Genomic DNA, 22,294 nt, shown 5'->3' with positions numbered 1-22,294 from the left:
GAGAACCACCAGTATCTTACAAAGGAATTTTTTTTTTCTTTAGAACTACAGTCTGGAAGAGTAAAGGCAGAATCTACATCACAAAAATGCTTCAATAATCACTTCAAATTCCCTTGAAACAAATCAAAACGATAAAGATCTCAGTAAAGAAATACAAGTTTAAAACATAATAAATTGAATTACAAAATTTAATAATGCTACAACAAAACTCAATGAACAGCTCAGTAGCACAGCAGAAATGAAGAGAACATAATGTTACAATGAACCTGAGGACTTGGCAACAGAATTTACATTTGCACAACAACAACAAAATCAGATTAAATATATACATAAAGTGAGGACCTATGGACCAATAATAAAATAGCAAGCATTTACAACATAAGCATTCATGAATATGAAGCACATGTGACAAAAAGAGTAAATGACAAAATTATGGCTAAATGTCACAAATTGACCAAAGACATAAACCTATTCAAAAGGCTGAACAGGCTGGATGTGGTGGCTTACGCCACTAATCCCAGCACTTTGGGAGGCTGAGGTGGGTGGATCACATGAGGTCAGGAGTTGGAGACCAGTTGGACAAGATGGTGAAACCCTGTCTCTGCTAAAAATACAAAAATCAGCCAGGTGTGGTGGCGGGCGCCTGCAATCTCAGCTACTCAGGAGGCTAAGGCAGGAGAACTGCTAGAACCGGGGAGATGGAGGTTGCAGTGAGCTGAGATTGAGCCACTGTACTCCAGCCTGGGTGACAAGGGGGTGACTCTATCTCAAAAAAAAAAAATTTAAAAAAAAAAAAAAAAAGGCTGAGCAAATCTCCATGGGATAAATCCAAAAATATCCATGGCAAATATGAATTTCCCACCTGAAACCACAAACGAGAGAGGAAATCACGTATTAGTCAACTACTGGAAGAAAAGATTTTTCAACATAAATTATATCTGGTAAAAATATATGTCAGGAACAAAGAAAAATAAATACATTCTCAGATAAAGAAATTTGTTGGTAGCCAACCTACCACAAAAAGTATGATGAAAATCAGAGTTCTTCAAAAAGAAATGGTAAAAGGAACCTTAGAGAATCTGAAAGAAAAAAAAAAAAAAGAGCAGATACATGTACTCAAAATAAGATTTCAACATACAAGTTTACAAAACTATGCTTGGTTATTTTTTAAAAAGTATCTGATATAACATAAAATTATTTTTAAAGTCGGGAAGGTAAAAAGGCAAGGAAATGGATATAAGGGATGTGGCCACATTTCAACGGAAGTAGCGAAATGTCGACACTAGAAGTCACATGTGCATACTGTAAATAACCAGAAAAATTAAAGAAAATTATATAGATTTTTTTTTTTTTTTGAGACGGAGTCTCGCTCTGTCGCCCAGGCTGGAGTGCAGTGGCCCGATCTCAGCTCACTGCAAGCTCCGCCCCCCGGGTTTACGCCATTCTCCTGCCTCTGCCTCCCGAGTAGCTGGGACTACAGGCGCCCGCCACCTCGCCCGGCTAGTTTTTTGTATTTTTAGTAGAGACGGGGTTTCACCGTGTTAGCCAGGATGTTCTCGATCTCCTGACCTCGTGATCCGCCCGACTCGGCCTCCCAAAGTGCTGGGATTACAGGCTTGAGCCACCGCGCCCTGCCGCTATAGATATTTTCAAACATCCAACTGATATTTCAATATGAAATTTTAAAAAACAAATCACATAATCCCAAACAGGTCAATAATTTTCCTCGATGCAGTATGTAAAGACAACCATGGGTTAAAAAAACCCCCACAAAACTCACTATATGCCATTTACAGACAATGAGTTTCAAATTTAACAAGCAATGAAAGTATGAAAACAGAAAAATGGAAAATAATATGGTAATAATTTTTGGGCAGGTGCGTGGCTCATGCCTATAATCCCAGCACTTTGAAATGCCATGGCAGATGGATCATTTGAGGTCAGGAGTTTGAGATCAGCCTGGCCAACATGGCTAAACCGTCTCTACTAAGAGTACAAAAGTTAGCTAGGTGTGGTGTCACACACCTGTAGTCCCAGCTGGGACTACATATAGTGAGTCAGGAGAATCACTTGAACCTTGGAGGTGGAGGTGGCAGCGAGCTGAGATCACACCATTGCACTTCAGCCTGGGAAACAGAGCAGAGTGTCTCTCAAAAAAAAAAAAAAAAAAAAAATTTCTTTTTTTCAAGCAAGTCTCACGGCTCAGCCTCCCAAGCAACTGGGACTACGGGTGCGTGCCAGCAGGCCGAGTTAATTTTTTGTATTTTTTGTAGAGACGGGGGTGTTTGGTAATGTTGGTTGGCCAGGCTAATCCTTCAACTCCTGGCCTCAAGTACTCTGCCCACCTTGTGCTCCCAAATTGCTGGGATTACAAGCATGAGCCATGGCGCCCCACCACACCCGGACTTAATATTAATAATTTTTAAAGACAAAAATGTGGGTGGGCGTGGTGCCTCACGCCTGTAATCCCCAGCACTTTGGGAGGCTGCGGCAGGAGGATCATCTGAGGTCAGGGGTTCAAAACCAGCCTGGCCAACATGGTGAAACTCTATCTCTACTAAAAATACAAAAATTAGCTGGGTATGGTGGCAGGCGCCTGTAATCCCAGTTATTCGGGAGGCTGAGGTGGGAGAATCACTTGAATGCAGGAGGCGGAGTTTGCAGTGAGCCAAGATTACGCCACTACACTAGAGCCTGGGTGACAGAACAAGACTCTATCCAAAAAAAAAAAGCACTGACAATGCAGGAGTGAACTAATACCAGAGAAAATGGTAGAGTAGACAACTCCAAGGACTCATTCCTCCATAAAACATTAAAAACAAAAAACAAACAAACAAAAAACAAAAAAAACCAAGCAAACCCTATCCAAAAACATTAAGGATTTATAGTAGTCATAAAATATAGCACCGAGAGCAGAGCCTGACAGGAAAAGTTGGAGAGAAAGATTCTTTGGGAAATTAGGACATTCAAAAGTGTCAGTGTCTACTGGGATACCACACTCATGTCCAGAAAAAGATTCATGCTTGCTCGATGAAAACCAAAAGAATTCACCTTTATCTGATTTCACTTCTATGTGATTACTCAGGACAAGGAGGAAAACTAAGATTTGTAAGCTTACTTAGGTATTGGAGTTGTTCCACACCAAAAAGACAATTTACAAAGGGGAAAATGTTTCAGAGGTTTCTTTTCCTTTCCATTCTTTTCACTCTCTCTTTTTCACTTACTATATTTTACTCCTGCTGTGCAAAGAAATCTATATATAATGTTAGCTGAATACAAGCTAAAGGAATAGAGATCACACATGAAAAAGATACCAGGAGTGAACATACCTGGTGACCATCAAACAGGCAAGAATTCCTTATGTGAGGACTTTAGAAGGGAGCAAAGACCACCTGATGACTATCAAAAGAGGTCATCTGGAGGCAAAACTCCTTATCTGGGAATTGAGAAGTAATTAAGTTTCCATAGTATCTGAAGTTAGCATCTGGTTCCAGGCCTCTTTCAACTTTTGTAAGTAACTGAAATTTCTACATGTCTCTGGAATGCCATGCTGAAACTAATTTTATAATCCTAAACTGTTGGGAGCAAGCCCCCCAAAGTCTGGCCATAAACTGGCCCCAAAACTGGCCATAAACAAAATCTTTGCAACACTGTGATATGTCCATAATCGCCCTAACGCCCAAGCTGGAAGATTGTGGGTTTATGGGAATGAGGGCAAGGAACATCTGGCCCGCCCAGGGTAGAAACTGCTTAAAGGCATTCTTAAGTCACAAACAAAAGCATGAGCAATCTGTATCTTAAGTGCGTGTTCCTGCTGCAATTAATTTGGCCCATCACTTCATTTCCCTTAAGGGATACTTTTAGTTAATTTAATATCTATAGAAACAATGCTAATGACTGGTATGCTGTTAATAAGTATGTGGGTAAATCTCTGTTCAGGGCTGTCAGTTCTGAAGGCTGTGAGACCCCTGATTTCCCACTCCACACTCTATATTTCTGTGTGTGTGTCTTTAATTCCTCTAGCACCGCTGGGTTAGGGTCTCCCTGACCGAGCTGGTGTCGGCACTAAGTTCCCATCTTAAGGTCCATAAATGCTTCTAAGGAAAATTCACCATGGTCCTCTTGATGAGGTGCCCAGCTGCACCCCTTTGTGGCATTTTTCCTTTCTAATAAACTTTCCTTTTTCAAATCTATATTGTTGGTAAGTCCGCTTTACGCTGAGTCAACCCTGTGCTGGGGTTCTGACACCTTGCCTGGCAAATACAGACTCTGGAAACATAATTTAAACAGTCATTTAAAAACCAAATGTGGACTACAGTAAGAAACAAAATCAAATTCTGAGGAGAAGGAAGAAACTGTCTTCTAGAACTGACTTCTTAAAGTATTTAAAATGACAAACAAAACATACTGAATATGTAAAGAAGCAACACATTACTGCCCATTCAAAAAATAAAGATTTCTGGTTTCTAATTTGACATTTAAGAAGCTGGAAGTCGTCACTCTATCCTAGCAAAGTAAAAATCCAAACAAGCTGAAAGATCAACAGTTCTTTTTAGATTCATCAGAGAATTGCGGGTCATAGCGCAAGCCAACAGCCCAAACTGGAGAAAAATGACAGACCAATGCAGGGAGTAAGGACTGGCCAGAGCAAACACCCCTGAGCACTATCCTCAGAAGGAAATGGTGCTGTCACAGGGAAATCTGAACTGTGAGTGACAAATTATAGGCGCTCAGCATGGACACATGTGAGAGGGAGCCAGTTATCTGGAGCACACACACAGATTTCTGAGTTTTACCTCCAGTTTCTCACAGTGAATAATGAGGGGAAAAAAATCTGCCAATCTAGCTTTCCTGTCCTGTATGAACATGGGAAAAAAAATCTGAGAAGCACTGTGAAGCTGACAGGCACAGACTCATTAAAGACTGAAACCTAAATCACAGACCTAAATACAACGCTCCTATACTCCCCACCACACTTACTACAACATTAGTAAGGGGGATGTGTGTGCGTGTATTTATATATATACATCTAGTAACCAGCTATGGATATCAAGAAAAAAATAACCAAAGAGGCAAACAAACAAACAAACAAACAAAAACCACAGTTGGAAGAGACAGAGTATCAGCACCAAACTCAATTATGACATAGATGTTGCGAATATTAGACTAGGAATGTAAGATAATTGTAATTAAGATCCAAAGAGATTTAACTGATAAAGCAGACAACAGAAACACGTAAAGGAAAGAGAGAGAACTCCTAAGAACCAAAGAGAGACGCTGGAGATAGAAAATAACGTAACAGAAAAGAAGAATACCTTTGAAAACTTACTGGTAAACTAGACAATACTGAGGAAAGAATCTCTTAGCTTGAGGTTATCAACAGAAACTTCCTAAATTGAAAAATGAAAAAAAAAATGTGAGAAAATGACAAAAAGTTTAATTACCTATACCAGGAATCAGAAAAACAGATAAAATATTTGAAACAAAAGTGAGAATATCCACTAATGAATCTCAGATACAAAACCACAGATGGTGGAAGCTCATGGAACACAGGGCAGAATAAATGCCCACACGTTTACACACAGGCATATCATTTTCAGACTATACAAAATCAAGACAAAGAAAAATACTGAAAGAAACTAGAAGAAAAAAAAAATTAGACAGCAACGGTATTACCTGTGTCTTCTCCTTAGAAACCATAAAAGCAAGAAGAGGAGTGAAATGTCTCTAGTGTTTACGGGGAAAAAATAAAATAAAATAAACCACCAACCAGGGACTTTATACCCTGATAAACTGTTCTTCCAAAATGAAGAACACAAAAGGACCTACTCAGAAAAATTAAAAAGGAAAGCAGTTGATGCCAATACACCTGCATTGTAACGAATGGTAAAACAAATTATTAGAGAGAAGGAAATTGACAATAGTCAGAAACTCAATATTCATAAGGAAGAGCATCAAAAAAGGGGTAAGTGGAGACAATATTAAACACTTATAAAAATCCTTAGTTGATCTAACAAAATCAGTTCATTTAAAACAATATAAGTGAAATGAAAAGCAAGAATGATACAGGGAGAGGGAAGCAGAATTAGGATTACCTTATTATTCTAAAGTACTCTCACTACCAGTGAAGGGGTAAAGAGGAATAGTGCTGCTTTATAGTGGACTTCTATTAGTGCACAATTAAGAGTAAGTGACAGCCTGGGCATGGTGGCTCACGCCTGTAATCCCAGCACTTTGGGAGATGGAGTGAATGGATCACCTGAGCTCAGGAGTTTGAGATCATGGTGAAACCCAGTCTCTACTAAAAATGCAAAATAGCTGGGCATGGTGGCGCATGCCTGTAACCCTAGCTATTCAGGAGGCTGATTATTTCAGGAGAATCGCCCGAACCCAGGAGGGGGAGGTTGCAGTGAGCAGAGATTGCTCCATTGTACTCCAGCCTGGGCAATAAGAGTGAAACTCTGTTTTGGGTGGGGGAGAAAAAAAAGAGTAAGTGACAGTAAGACAGGAGTGAAAATGGAATCATATAATGCTCAATTAAAACCACAAAAAGTAGAAACAAGAGACAAAACAGAAACAAAAAGAAATGGTAACAAACAAAACAAACAGACATTAATCAAATTAAAGTCACATTCCACCTAACAACTTTTTCAGTAAATGATAGATTGTGTAAATTACAGTGGTCCCATAAGATTGTAATGGATCCAAAAAATTCTTACCCCAGGTGGCATCACAGCCATGTTAAAGTCTTAGTGCCATGGAATACTTGTGTTTGTGGTGATGTTGATGTAAATAAACTTATTGCACTGCCAGTTGCCTAGAAGTGCAGAACAGTATACATACTTAGCAATGATAATGACCTCTTACTGATTTATGTATTTATTATATTATTTATTGTTATTTTAGAGTGTACTCTTCCTACTAATTAAAACACCCACCTAAAGTATTTTTAAAAATATTAAAAGTAAATGATATGAAAAGATAAAATATATGCTGCCAGGGGCGGTGGCTCACGCCTGTAATCCCAGCACTTTGGGAGGCCGAGGCAGGTGGATCATGAGGTCAGGCGATCGAGACCATCCTGGCTAACATGGTGAAACCCTGTCTCTACTAAAAACACACACAAAAAAACTAGCCGGGCGAGGTGGCGGACGCCTGTAGTCCCAGCTCCTCTGGAGGCTGAGGCAGGAGAATGGCGAGAACCCGGGAGGCAGAGCTTGCAGTGAGCCAAGATCACACCACTGCACTCCAGCCTGGGAGACACAGCAAGACTCCGTCTCAAAAAAAAAAAAAAAAAAAAAAAAAAAAAAAATATATATATATATATATATATATATGCGCTAATTGTAATTTAAAAAAAAAACCCTGGAAACACAGCAGACTTTAAGCCAAGTAACGTTTTCTGGGATAAAGAGCAGCATTACATAGTAACAAAGGGGTCCACTCTCCAAGAAAACATAACAATCCTTAACATTTATGCACCTAACAATGGATAAATAAGGCAAAAACTGGCAGAACACCAAGGAAACAGAGATGAATTCAATAGCTGGGGAGAATTTAATATATATTTATCATAAATAGAAAAATCAGCAAGCAATCAATAAAAACATAGAAACAGTGGAAATCAACAACACTGTTGACCAACTGAATATATAGTCATCCCTTGATATTCATGGGATGAATTATCATGGGACACCGAAATCCACACATACTCAAGCTCTACAAATTACCCTGTGTAACCAGGGTATGTAAGAGTCAGCTCTCTGTATTCCTGGGTTTTCATCCCACAAACACTGCAATTTCAACCCATATTTGGTTTTGGAAGTGGATCCTGCAGCAGTAGGAGAATACACATTCTTCTTAAATTCAAATAAAATATTCACAAAGTCACAACACATTCTGTGACATAAAATATACCTTAACAAACTTGAAAGAATAAGAAATCATACAATGTGTGGAGGGCAGCTTGAATCTACAAATCAGACTTAAACTAGAAGTCGATACAATTAAACAGACTGATTAATCTCTAAAATAGTTCAAGATTAAATAGCACACTCCTATTTTAATTTAGGAATTGACAGATATAAACTAGAAGTCAATAAAAGTAAAAGGACTGGTTAATCTCCAAAACAGTTCAATATTAAATAGTACACTCCTATTACAGCACGAGTAAGAAGAGTTCTCAAGAAAATAAAAAAATTTATTTTGAATTAAATGAAAATGAAAACAAAACTTATAAAAGTTTGTGGGATGGAGCAAAAGCACTGAATGAACATATCAAAAAAGAGAATATACTGGGCAGGGCGCAGTGGCTTATGCCTACAATCCCAGCACTTTGAGAGGCCAAGGCAGGAGGATCACTTGAGGTCAGGAGTTTGAGACCAGGCTGGCCAACATGGCGAAACCCTGTCTCTATTAAAAATGCAAAAATTAGCCAGGTGTGATGGCTGGTGCCTGTAATCCCAGTTACTTGGAAGGTTGGGGCAGGAGGATTCCTTCAGCCTGGGAGGTGGAGGTTGCAGTAAACTGAGATCGCACCACTGCGCTACAGCCTGGGCGACAGAGTGAGACTCTGTGTCAAAAAAAAAAAAAAAAATACTGGCCGGGAGCGGTGGCTCACGCCTGTAATCCCAGCACTTTGGGAGGCTGAGGTGGGCGGATGATGAGGTCAGGAGATCGAAACCATCCTGGCTGAAACGATGAAATCCCATCTCTACTAAAAATACAAAAAATTAGCTGGGCTTGCTGGTGGGCACCAGTAGTCCCAGCTACCTGGGTGGCTGATGCAGGAGAATGGTGTGAACCGGAAGGTAGAGCTTGCAGTGAGCCAAGATGGTGCCACTGCACTCCAGCCTGGGCAACAGAGCAAGACCCGTCTCAAAAAAAAAGAAAAAAAAAAAAAAAGTACTGAAAATCGATCACTTATGCATACACCTTAAAAAATCTAAAAAAACTAGCCGGGCGCGGTGGCGGGCGCCTGTAGTCCCAGCTACTCGGGAGGCTGAGGCAGGAGAATGGCATAAAGCCGGGAGGCGGAGCTTGCAGTGAGCTGAGATCCGGCCACAGCACTCCAGCCTGGGCCACAGAGCCAGACTCCGTCTCAAAAAAAAAAAAAAAAAAAAAAAAAAAAAAAAATCTGAAAGAGCAAATTAAATATTAAAATATTAAGTAATAAAAATTAGAACAGAATGCAATCAAACTGAAATCAGGAAATCAATAAAAAACAAGTCAATGAAACCAAACTAGTTCTGTGAAAAGATCCATACATCAATAAGCCCCTACCTTTCAGGTTAACAAAAAAAGAAATAAGACACAAATAACTCACATCAGAAATGAAAGCGCAATAATAACTATGGATGCCGTGGACATTAAAAGGATAATAAGAGAATGCAATTAAAAAATGCCCAAAAAATGTAGAGGAAGTGAACCAACTTCTTGAAACGCATTTGCCAAAACTCACATAATCTGAATAAGTACATATCTAGTAAAAAAAATTCAAGGCAATAATAAATAATCTTCTAAAAAAGAAGGCTATAGGCCTACATCAGCTCACTGGTGAATTCTACCAACATCTGGGGGAAAAAACTACAATTCTCTGTAATCTCTTTAAAGAGAAAGAAACAAAGTACTTGCTAACTCATTTTACATGGCCAGTACTACCCTAAATCCAAAATCAGAAAGACATTTCAAGAAGCAAAAACTACAAATCAAAATATCTTGTAAATATGATATGAAAATGCTCAGCAAAATACTAGCAAATGAAATACAACAACCTATTTTGCAATCCAACCAAGTGGGATTTATCCCAGATGTGCAGAGACAGTTTAATTGAAAATCAATTAATGTAACCCATTAAATCAAAGGGCTTAAAAAAATCACATGACGGCAGGCCATGGGGATCACTGTAATCCCAACACTATGGGAGGCTTAGGTGGGCAGATGGCTTGAACTTAGGAGTTCAAGACCAGCCTGGGTAACATGGTGAAACCCTGACTCTACTAAAAATACAAAAATTAGCCAGGTGTGGTGGTGCAGGCCTGTATTACCAGCTACTCTGGAGGCTGAGTTGGGAGGATTGCTCGAGACTAGGAGGCAGAGGTTGCAGTGAGCTCAGAACACACCACTATACTCCAGCCTGGGCAACAGAGTGAAACCAAATCTCAAAAAATATTAGTAATTAAAAAATAAAAGGTTTACAGATTGGGAAGGAAGAAATAAAACTGCTCTCTCCATGGACAAGATAATGTATGTAGATAATCTGAAGGAAGTGACCAAAAAAAAAGGCCTCTTGAAATTTTTAACTCACAATTGCATGATCTAAGAGTAATATGAAGAAAGACAACTGTTTCTTTTATTTTTTGAGATGGAGTTTCACTTGTGTTACCCAGGCTGGAGTGGAATGGTGTAATCTTGGCTCACAGCAACCTCCGCCTCCCAGGTGCAAGTGATTCTCCAGCCTCAGCCTCCCAAGTAGTTGCGACTACAGGCAAGTGCCACCAGGCCTGCCTAATTTTTTTGTATTTTTAGTAGAGACAGGGGTTTCATCATGCTAGCCAAGCTTGTATCCAACTCCTGACCTCAGGTGATACTCTCCTTGGCCTCCCAAAGTATTGGGATTATAGGTATGAGCCACTGTGCCCCACCAATTGTTTCTTAAATACCTGCAATAAACTAGCAGAATTTGGTATTAAAAACACAATACTCTTTACATAGCATTCCCGAAATAAAGTAGGTGTAATTCTAGCAAACATGTACAAGATCTATATGAGTAAAATAACAACAATAAAAAAACAAACTGATGAAGATACCAAAGAAGAAATAGAGAAATATTCCTGGAAAAGAACACTCAATTCTAACAAGTTATTACACTTTGTGGATATAAACCAATATTAATGTTTACATGAAGAGATATATTTGTAGTACGTACTGCCTTAGAATATTGTACAATTTTTTTTTTTTTAAGTATACAGTGTCTTGCTCTGTCTTTGAGACTGCAGGGCAGCGATCAAAGTTAACTATAATCTCCAACTCCTGGGCTCAAACAATGTGCCCATTTCAGCATCCTGAATATCTAGGAGAGGTGTGCACCGCTATACCTGGCTAATTTTTGTACTTTTGGTTATGCTGCCCAGTCTGGTGTTGAACTTTTGACCTCAAAAGATTCTCTCACCTCAGCCTCAAAAGTGCTGAGATTACAGAAATAAGTCACTGCATGTAGCTAAAAAAAAATTTTTTTAGACTTTTTGTGAAGACAGTCTTGCCATGTTACCCAAGCTGGTCTCATCCTCCTGGCCTCAAGGGATCCTCTGACCTCAGCCTCTCAAAGCACTGGGATTACAGGTTTGAGCCACTAAGTCCGGCAGTTCTTCTGTGTCTCAACCTCTGTTCACATAGAGCTCTCCAGAACAGACTTTTGTGAGCTATTTTAATTTATCTAATAATGATTATTTCACCTCTGCCATTTCGTGTTTTGTACATGTATGCAACTTCTTTATCTTGAAGCAACTTTTGAATGTTCTGTCTGCTTTTATTCACCAGGGGAAGAACATTAAGGCATACTTTCTAAAAATTTCTACATTATTAATTTCTGAATGTCTATTTCATTTATATCCCATTTAAAACATTTTCTTATAATATAATATGAAGTTAAATTCATAGAATACGACTATGCCTAATATTCTTTTACATAAAAACCGGATTTGGCTTACCTTTTACATAGAATTTTTGTGTTTATGTGAATAAAATCTGCCTTTAAGTATCAAAACTTATGCCAAAACTTATGGTGCTAAAGCTAATTCTAACTTATGAATTACTTTAAGAAATAATGTAGGCTGGGGGTGGTGATTATTAATCCTGTGATCCCAGCACTTTGGGAGGCTAAGGTGGGCAGATCACTTGAGGTTAGGAGTTCGAGACCAGTCTGGCCAACACGGCAAAACCTTTTATCTACAAAAATACAAAACTTAGTTGGGCATGGTGGCATGTGCTGTAATCTCATATGCCTGTAATCCCAGCTGCTCTGGAGGGTGAGGCAGGGTAACTGCTTGCATATGGGAGGAGGAGGTTGCAGTGAGGTGAGATTGTACCACTGCCCTCCAACCTGGGTGACAGAACAAGACTCTGTCAAAAATAAATAAATAAATAAATAAAATAAATAATCAATAAATCAAGTAAACATTCCATTCATATTTAAAATAGCTTAAATGAAGAATTATTCACAGTAACATTATTTCTAATTTTCACAATTATTAATTAAACCGGTCAAAGTAGATCACTGACATTATACAATACAGTTCTACTTGTACTAATAGTAACTTCCAAGACATAAGTTAAAAAAAAAACAAAAACAAGAGTCAAAGAGAATATGCTCACTACATACAATTTGAATAAAATAAAGGAAAACAAAAACAAATTATACAAATACATCTGTGAATTTACCTAAACAATTAAAAGATTTTTGTACAATACTCAAACAACTATTAACACTGGTGGCTGCTTTGGAAATAAATATAGTTAGAGGCAGAGGGAGGAAGAAGTCACAGACCCCCCTTCTTTTCATTCTGTACAAACATATGCAAAATTATGCAGTATTATAATAACAAAATGAATGTTAAAATATCATTAGTTTCTAAATCTGAAAGACTAGTCAGAAAATCCATCTTTAAAAACCATCTAGTTTTCCTTTAAAATTTTTTATAGTAAATTTTAATTTCTAGCTGGGAGCAGTGACTCATGCCTGCAATCCCAGCACTTTGGGAAGCTGAGGTGGGTGCATTACCTGAGGTCAAGAGTTTGAGACCAGCCTGGCAAATGTGGTGAAACCCCTTCTCTACTAAAAATACAAAAATCAGCCAAAAATCAGGTGCCTATAATGCCAGCTACTAAGGAGGCTGAGGCAGGAAAAATGCTTGAACCTGAAAGGTGGAGGTTGTAGTGAGCCCAGATCACACCATTGCACTCCAGCCTGGGCAACAACAGTGAAACTCTGTCTCAACAACAATAAAAAAATTAATTTATGTGAATAAGACTGGAGCAGCAACTCGCCCATTCAAGTTTTCTACTTCTGGGTAAAATTTCATCATTTATGTTCTGCTAGGAAAAAGCTTCTACTAGATTTTAACAATTGTTATATTTTTATACAGTAGTTCTAAAATATCTTCTATTAACACATCTGTAACCCTGTAGCAAATTTCTTCATTACTTCTAACATTTTTGCTTTTTTGCACCTGTGAGAAATATCCATTTGATCTTTTCAAGGATTCAACTTCTGGATTCATTTAGGCAATTTCTAAATACAAAACTAAAATAAAGTAGGCTTAAGGAGTTACTGTGTTAAAAATATGTACAAATAATACCAAAAGAAGTAACAATAGATGATGACATGTTCCTGTTATCTTATTAAAACGAACAAAAAATAGCCAAGAAGAAAACTAATACATTTAGAGATGTTACTGCATATGTTGCATGCAAACAGCATTTGTGTATACTTACTTTATATATGGGTCTTTAAACATTTCACAACTTGCATTATATGAAAGGTCAAATAACAATCCATTATGTATATATTTAGATACACCCTCCCTGTTTTCTTTATCCATTCATCTTTCAATGGCCACGTAGTTTGTTTCTACATCTTGGCTGTTGCAAATAATCCTACAATTAGTATGAAGTGGAGACACGTGCTGATGTTGTTTCCTTTGGATATACATGAAGTGAATGGCCGGATTATATGGTAGCTCTATTTTTAATGTTTAAAGTAACCTTCATCTGTTTTCCATAATGGCAGTACCAATTTATATCCCCCACCAGGACTGTATGGTTCATTCTCTTTTCTCCACATCCTCAGTAACACTTTTAACTTTTTGATAACATCCACTGATGTAGTGAGGCTTTGTGCCCCGACCCAAATCTCATCTTCAGTTGTAATCCCCACTAATACCCATGTGTCAAAGGAGAAACCAGGTACATGGGGGTGGTTTCCTCTATGCTGTTTTTGTGACAGTGAGTTCTCACAAGATCTAATGGTTTTATCAGGGCCTCTTCCCTCTCTGCTTGACAATTCTGCTGTCTGCCGCCTTCTGAAGAAGGTGCCTGCTTTCCCTCACCTTCTGCCATGATTGTAAGTTTCCTGAGGCCTCCCCAGTCATGCAGAACTGTGAGTCAATTAAACCTCTTTCCTTTCCAAATCTCCCAGTCTTGGGTATGTCTTTATTAGCAGTGTGAAAACGGACTAATATAGCCATCCTAAGATACGCGGTGATATTTCACGATGGACTTGATTTGAAATTCCCTGATTAGTTTTACTAAGCAGTGTGTCATATACTTGTTGACTGTTAGTATACTTTCTTTGGAAAAATGTCTATCCAGGTCCTTTTGCCCACTTTTACTTGTGAGTTACTTTTTGGTTACGGAGTAATATGGATTTTGGAGATATTGGGGTATTAACCCTTATTGGAATTTATGGTTTCCAAGTATCATCTCCCAAACTTCTTGGATGCTTCTACCTTTGCTGACTGCTTTCTTTGCTGTATACAAGTTCTTCAGTTTGATGCAATTTACCTATTTTTACTTTTATTACCTATGTCTTTAGTGCCATATCCAGAAAAATCAATGCTAAGATCAATGTCATGCAGCTTTCCCTGCTGTTTTCTTCTATTATGGTTTTAAGTCTTATGTTTATAAGTCCTCAATTCATTTTGAGTTGCTTTTTGCGTATGGTGTAAGATAAAAATCTAATTCCATTTTTATACATGTGGATGTCCAGCTTTCCCAAAACAACTTACTGAAAAGACTATCCTTTTCCACTGTATTTTCTTGGATCCTTTGTCAAATATCAGCTGACCCTATGTATGTGGGGTTTTCTTCCAGGCTGTCCATAAAGTAGTATTGGTCTATGTATTTTTTTTACATACCAGTCACTATTTTACCATTTTCATTACTATCGCTTTATAATATATTATAAAATCAGGAAGTGTAATGCCCCAGCCTTGTTTATCTTGTCCAAGATTCCTTTAGTTCTTCAGGGTGTCTTCTGATTCCACACAAATTTTACAATAGTTTTTTGTATTTCTGTGCACATGCCATTGGAATTTTGAGACATCACTTAGTGTAGTTGTACATTATGATAAATACTGATTCTTCTAATCCATGAACATGGAGAGACCTTGCTATTTATTTCTCTCATCTTCAGTTTCCTTCACTGATGTTTAACATAGTCCAGGCTACAGATCTTTCCATTTCTTTTGGGGATGATTCGTTATTAACACACACAAATACTATGATGTTTGTATGTTAACTCTGTATCCTGAAGCTTTAATAAATTTGGTTTTGTTTTCTTTTTAGTTCTAATAATTTTTCCTGGAGGTGATAATTAGGTTTTTTTTTTTTTTTCATCTACAAGATCATGACTTCTGCAAACCAAAACTTCTTTTCCTTTTTCTTCCCAATAAGTATTTTTCTATCTCTTTATCATGCCTAACTGCTCTGGCTAGGACTTCTAGTTCCATGTGGAACAGGAGTAGTAAAAGTGGGCATCCTTGTCTTGCTCCTGATCTTAGTGAAAAAGCTTTCCATTATCCCCAATTGGGTATGATGTCAACTGTAGATCTGTGATATATGGCCTTAATTATGTTGAAATACATTCCTTATGTAATTTATTGAGAATTTTTATCATGTGAAAACATTGAGTTTTTGTCAAATGCTTTTAATCCAGCTACTTAGATAATCATATAATCATCTATCTTTCATCATGTTTATGTAGTATATCACATTGATCAGTTTGTCAATGTTTGCATGATCACTACATCCTACAGATAACGGCCTCTTGATCATACTATGTTAGTCTTTCAATGTGTAACTGAATTTGGATTGGCAATACTTTTTAGTACTTTTATCTCTTGTTAGTATTTTTGCTGGTATTTTATTAAGAACTTACACTGATTTTAGCAATTAATGTCATCATCGTAACAACACAGTAAGGGTAAATCGTATGTTTATCCAAAAAGCTACAAAGCCTATTTAACTGGCTATTGAAAGATTATGAAAAAGAAAAGCTCTGCAAATTTTAGAAAATGTAATTATCAGGTGGCAGAAGATACTATAAGGATATGAGAAAACCTAGCTGACAGTCTTTCCTTTACTGGTTAAAAATTAGGAAAATCAAATCTACATATGTATTCGCACAATACTACATTTTATACTTCAGCCTACTTACAGAAGATAAACGCTTGTATCAGAATTTTTTAAATTAGGAGGACATTCTTATATTAACAAGAAAGGTATCATTGAGATAAAGAATTCCACTGAATATGTCAACTGACATGAAAGCACACTACCCATTTTTCCACTTTTGAGAAGACTGTACTCAGTTTAGACTTCATGTCCCCACTCTGTTATACTGACCTTTACTACACAAAGAACAGGTATAGTCTAATTTTTAAAGATTCAAATATAAAAATTCTGTAACTTCAGTGATTACTCACTGAAGAATTTTTTATATTTGTATCTTTAAAAATTAGATTATATGTCATTTAAAATTCATATATTTCTTTCCTTTGATACAAATTGAGATTATTTTAATATCTTCAACTGTACAAACCATACTAATAGGTAGAATGCATTTAAAATTAGTTTCTCTCTATTATGTGATATGTGTCCACACCCAAATCTCACCTTGAATTGTAGTCCTCATAATCCCCAGGTACCGTAGGAGGGACCCAATGGGAGATATTAATAATTTAATAATGGGGGCAGTTACCCTCATGCTATTCTCGTAATACTGAGTTCTCACAAGATCTGGTGTTTTTATAGGAGGCTTTTCCCTCATTGCTCAGCACTTCTCCTTCCTGTCACCATATAAAGAAGGATGTGTTTGTTTCCCTTCTGCATGATTGTTAAGTTTCTTGAAGCCTCCCCAGCCATGCTGAATTAAGTCAATTAAACCTCTTTCCTTTATACATTACCCAGTTTAGGGGATGTCTTTATTAGCAGCATGAGAATAGACTAATACATCAGGCGCGTTTAATGTTAGAATCAAAAATACTTTCAAGATATTTTACTGTCAAGTATAATTTTCACCAGTTCTTGTCATTTACTGGGGTCATAAAAAATTATCTAACTGGGGAAAGCACAGTGACTCACAACTGTAATCCCAGCGCTTTGGGAGGCTGAAATGCAAGGATCACTTCAGCCCAGGTGTTTTGAGATCAGCTTTAAAAACACAGCAAGACCCTATCTGTAATAAAAATTAAAATAAACTGGCTTGGATGTTAGTAGTCCAAGTTGCTCCAGGGGTTGAAAGGGAGGATGGCTTGAGTTGAGGAGTTCAAGGCTGCAGTGAACTAAAATTGTCCCCCTAATGTGCTCCAGCTTGGGCAACAAGGGACACCTGATCTCTTAAAAAATAAAATAATAAAATTACTTTTCCTATATCAAAAGATTAAGAAAATGTTTTTAAAACAGCAACAACATAATAAATGAAAAAAATACATACCCTAAACTTGGAATGGCACGTTAAGAATTTTTATTCACGACACTCATGAAAAAGATGGGCAATTCTTAACCCATTTATGCCTAGTGTTCCACTAGTGGACCGCTAAGCATATGGGGTTTTTTCATATCCTACCGCTTAAGGTCATCGCCAAGGTATGTCTGCAAAAATTCAAAAAATTGCAACCTCCACCACAAATGGATTTAAATGCATTTTGTAAAACAAAATCAATCTGTAGGTTAGAATATCCCAACTTAAAGGTGTATCAACTTTGATTCAGTAAATCTAAGGCCACTGTGTGTATCTTGTGGAGCACAGGGAGAAGTGAGGTAGAGAAACACATAGATAACTCTTAAAAACTTCCCACGAAGCTTGTCACAGCTGAGTTAAAGAACCAGCCAGTTAAATGTTCTGTGTCTTACTGAATCTCATAGTAACATTAAGAATGGAAAATACAGCATCTTTCCTGTCTTGCATATAATCCTGCATCAAATCTACTTCTCTACAACACTATTTTCTACTTGTACTAGAAACATAAGGGCAGACCTAAAAAATTACATAGGTGTGTTAATAAGCTTCCCCCACCATGAAATTGTTTGTTTTTCGTTTTTCCTTAAGACAGGGTCTCACTCTGCCACACAAGTTAGAGTGCAGTATCACACCACACTGCAGCCTCTGACTCTTCAAGCAAACCTCCAGCCTCAGCCCTCAAAGTAGCTGGAACTATGGGCACATGCCACTACACTTAGCTAACAATTAATTATACAGACCAGTCTCACATTGTGTTGCCCAGGCTGGTGTCAAACACCTGGGATCCTGCATCGGCCTCTCAAAATGCTGAAATTAAGACATGAGCCACCATGCCCAACATGGTTATTAAATCTCTCTTTATTTCACAATTTAAATTCAAAACATTCAGCTACTCATAATACACAGAAATGCTACCAATTTTTGTAAGTCTACCAACTCCACCACAAACTGTTAATCCATATGGTGCTACAGTCTTAATACTATATAACAAAATCCGCTACACAAATCAAAGTATTAAAAAAAAAAGCTGAAATAACTTTAAAAACACAACAGCCTTGAAGTAGTGGTAACTATCATTTCAAATGGTATGATGTTTAAAAGATACCGCAATCTTAAAGAAAAACAGAAAACTTCAATAACAATGACTTATTACAATCATTCATGAATACTTTAAAATAAAAGTAGACATAACATCCAGGGTTAAATGAAAGCTTTTTAAATAAAGGCAAATTATATGAAGTCAAAGCACTGCACACATGGCAAATATTGTATTTGGGAAATAAATTAAAATACAGAGTTTAAGGTAGTTACAGAAACTGCTATATACAAATAGTAAATACAAATCTTAAATTCCTTCATTTGTCTTTAACAATTTGTTCACTAAACAAAATTTCAAACAAATTTAATGAGAGAAAAATACAAAATATATGAAAGAGTGTAATACCCACAACTCAAATTGTCTAGTATATTTATTTCATTTAAAGCCTGATATCTTCAAGTACATTTCATTTCATCTAAAGCATAGGTGACTGTTTTATTTTTGTTCTTAAATTAAAACACTTACCTGGGTTTCATACAAATGGGCAATATGAAATTGAACTGCAATGGATCATGGGAAAAGATCAGTTACAATAGAGTCTAATGTAATAAAGTAACAAAAAGTAGGGATAATATAAAATGTCAGACATAGGCAAATGCTAAAACTATGGAATATATATTTGACTAGCAGTGCAACTTCTGTTTTAAACAATATGCAATTAAACCTAACAAAGATCATGCCAAAAAAAAATATAAAAAATTAAGTAATATTGTAAACAATTTATTTATAACTCTAATAATCATCAAAATCCACAATAGGTAAGTATACGTCATAAAAAGTTCTTAACCAGAGTATTAAGAAAACATAAGCATTTAAGTTTGCATATCTCAATACATGGTATTCAAAACTTTACCTTAAAAACATAATATTTACTCTGTAATCAAGAAATGTTTTTCAATGTGTATGCTTTTTCTTTATATTAAATCTTTTATTAACAACTTTTTTTAGGTTATAGATCAAATACTAGTAACAACATAAGGAAACCTAGTTTTCTTTTAATTCTTCAGAAATAGATCACTGTGGTCAAGAACAAACACAAATAGTCAAACTACCTAAAGAGCAAGACTCAAAACAATTTATTTGAAGACTCAAATAAGGCAGACTATTTGGTTTCTTTTTGCAGCCCTTCTTGATGCCCAATTCCCCATCACCAGAGCACACAACAAAATCACAACAGATAATTACAAGTCCAACTATTTGAATTTTACAGTTTTTATTCATTCATGATAAACACCTTTTCTTGTTTTAAGATGTATCTTTTAAAACTTTCAAAATTATAAACAGAATATTTATATTTTTAAAGAAAAGCCCCATAGCAATCATGAAATTCTGACATCCCTTTGTCTCTCCTCCCTTCTGAATCATCCCTCCTTGCTTCTCACACCATTTCTCTCAACCTCCTAAAAATAAGTTATACCTGGGATGGTTGATGCAATTACCAATTCCTAGCTAAACTCTTTCAGATTTGATTTAGTGAACCTGGGTAAATGTCTGGAAAGCAGCTTTCCAGTAAGTTCCCCATATCTAAAATTGGAGAACAATGCATTAGATAACCATAAATTCCTTTCCATAAGACAAAAATTACTCCAAAATTTTATAATTAACTAAAACAAACTTTCTGAAACTAAATTATTGCTTTGCAAAAGACAAATATAAAATGTAATCAGCCATAAAGTAAAAGAAAAACCTTTTTTTAAAGAAAAAGTATGATTTCAAGATAATAACCTCTCCCCCCCCAAAAAATAAAAACAACAAAAGAAAAAAGTCATATATGCACACACAGCCTCTGTGGTTTACACAGGTTGAGAGGTTTTCTTCATCTTCCCTCCCCTTTTCAGAGTTTTCCTTACCACATAAGATCCAGTTAATCAAAATCTCATGTCTCTGAATTGTCGGAGAGAAACTAGATGACAGATTAAGAAAAGGAAAAAAGTACCAGGTGCGGTGACTTGTGACTGTAGTCCCAGTATTTTGGGAGGCCCTGAGCCCAGGAGTTCAAGAACAGCCTGAGCAACATGGAAAAACCCTATCTCCACAAAAAATACAAAAATAAAAATAAAAATAAAAATAAAAATATTAGCCAGGCATTGCATGCCCCTTAAAGTTCCAGCTACTTGGGAGGCTGAAGTAGGAAGATCACTTGAGCCTGGTATATAAAGGTTTCAGTGAGCCATGGTTGTACTAAATGCACTCAGCCTGGTCAACAGAGTGAGACCCTGACTCAAATGAAAAAACAAAATTAAAACACACACACACACACACACACACACACACACACACCCTCCCCCCCCAAAGAGAAAACCAAAAACCAAAAACTATGTCCACACACACACACACACACACACCCCCTCCCCCCCCCCAAAGAGAAAACCAAAAACCAAAAACTATGTCCCATATCCCCCATATCTGTACCCACCAAACACACACACACACACACACACACACACACACACACACACACACCCCCAAAGAGAAAACCAAAAACCAAACACTATGTCCCATATCCCCCATATCTGTACCCATCAAATAAAGATAATAGAAAAAGATTAGGGGTAATTGGTATCCTATTACTATCTGAACTTAAAATACAAATTTAGGCTGGAGTCCCAGGTCTCTGACCTCACCATCCCATAAAACAAAACATCATCTTTTGTAGGGTAAAAACCTCCACCTTTCATCCTTTTTTTTTTTTTAAGACTGCGTGTTACTCTGTCACCCGGCCTTAGTGGCACAATCTCGCCTCATTGCAACCTCCGCCTCCCGGGTTCAGGCAATTCTCCTGCCTCAGCCTCCCGAGTAGCTGGGATTTCAAGTGTGCACCACTGCATCTGGCTAATTTTTGTACTTTTAGTAGAGATGGGGTTTTCACCATGTTGGCCAAGCTGGTCTCAAACTACTGACCTCAGGTGATCAACCCACCTCCACCTCCCGAAGTGTTGGGATTACAGGAGTGGGCCACTGCTCCCAGCCCATGTTTCATTCTTGTCTATACATTAAAAAGGAGTGTAACTATGTAACTTGGTATGCTTAATACGGCAATTTTCAATTATAGACTGCAATAGGTAAAAAATTGACATAAAAGGTCTTTACCATTCTAACATTTGTATTACAAAGGAAAATTGCATTATTTAAATTTTTATATTCTTTTTAAACATGGTTTTTCCCTAAAATATTAACTGTAGTCATTCATCTTCAAGAGTTCAAAAAACAGTATTTATTTTTAAAATTACACATTTTTAACTTATTCATAAATTTAAAATCTTTCCATTCAGGTTTTGTTTAAAATTGGCTTTAAAAACTTTTGATATTTGCAACATCACCAAGTACACAAGAAAGTTTCAAAAAATAGGCTTACGGTATGTACAAATTCTAAGATATTAAAAGGTGAATTAATTTTTTAATATAAAAACATAGACACTACAAAAGGAGAAAAACTACCTAAAGTAAGTAATCACTATTTGTTAGTGCTCTGTGACATACCAGTCATTTCTATAGTTATCAAATAATAATACTGACTGTCTTTGGGCAAGAAAAATAGTACTCGAATCAACTCAACTCCAGTGACTTAAACTCTCTGACTCAGGCACATGCCTTCTACTTCTTTTCTCAAGAATGAACAAAAACAAAGGTATCAGTAGACAGAAAGGTATCATCAATATTCTTTGCTTGAAAGTATT

At 36.9% G+C, this 22,294-nt stretch overlaps 1 protein-coding gene across 19 annotated transcripts in view; it reads right to left on the bottom strand.

Moving 5' to 3' along the window:
• Nucleotides 1-22,294, bottom strand: part of UTY (ubiquitously transcribed tetratricopeptide repeat containing, Y-linked) — a 225,293-nt gene that overhangs the window by 118,030 nt on the left and 84,969 nt on the right. For all 19 annotated transcript variants that reach the window (XM_050777813.1, XM_050777819.1, XM_050777822.1 and 16 more), the window contains exon 8: nt 19,083-19,117. In XM_050777813.1, coding sequence (XP_050633770.1) covers nt 19,083-19,117 — 35 coding nt within the window. The remainder of the gene's footprint in view (nt 1-19,082; nt 19,118-22,294) is intronic.

This window comes from Macaca thibetana, chromosome Y, assembly GCF_024542745.1.
Source record: "Macaca thibetana thibetana isolate TM-01 chromosome Y, ASM2454274v1, whole genome shotgun sequence".
Taxonomy (NCBI): Eukaryota; Metazoa; Chordata; class Mammalia; order Primates; family Cercopithecidae; genus Macaca; species Macaca thibetana.
This window is presented reverse-complemented; position numbering and strand designations above follow the sequence as displayed.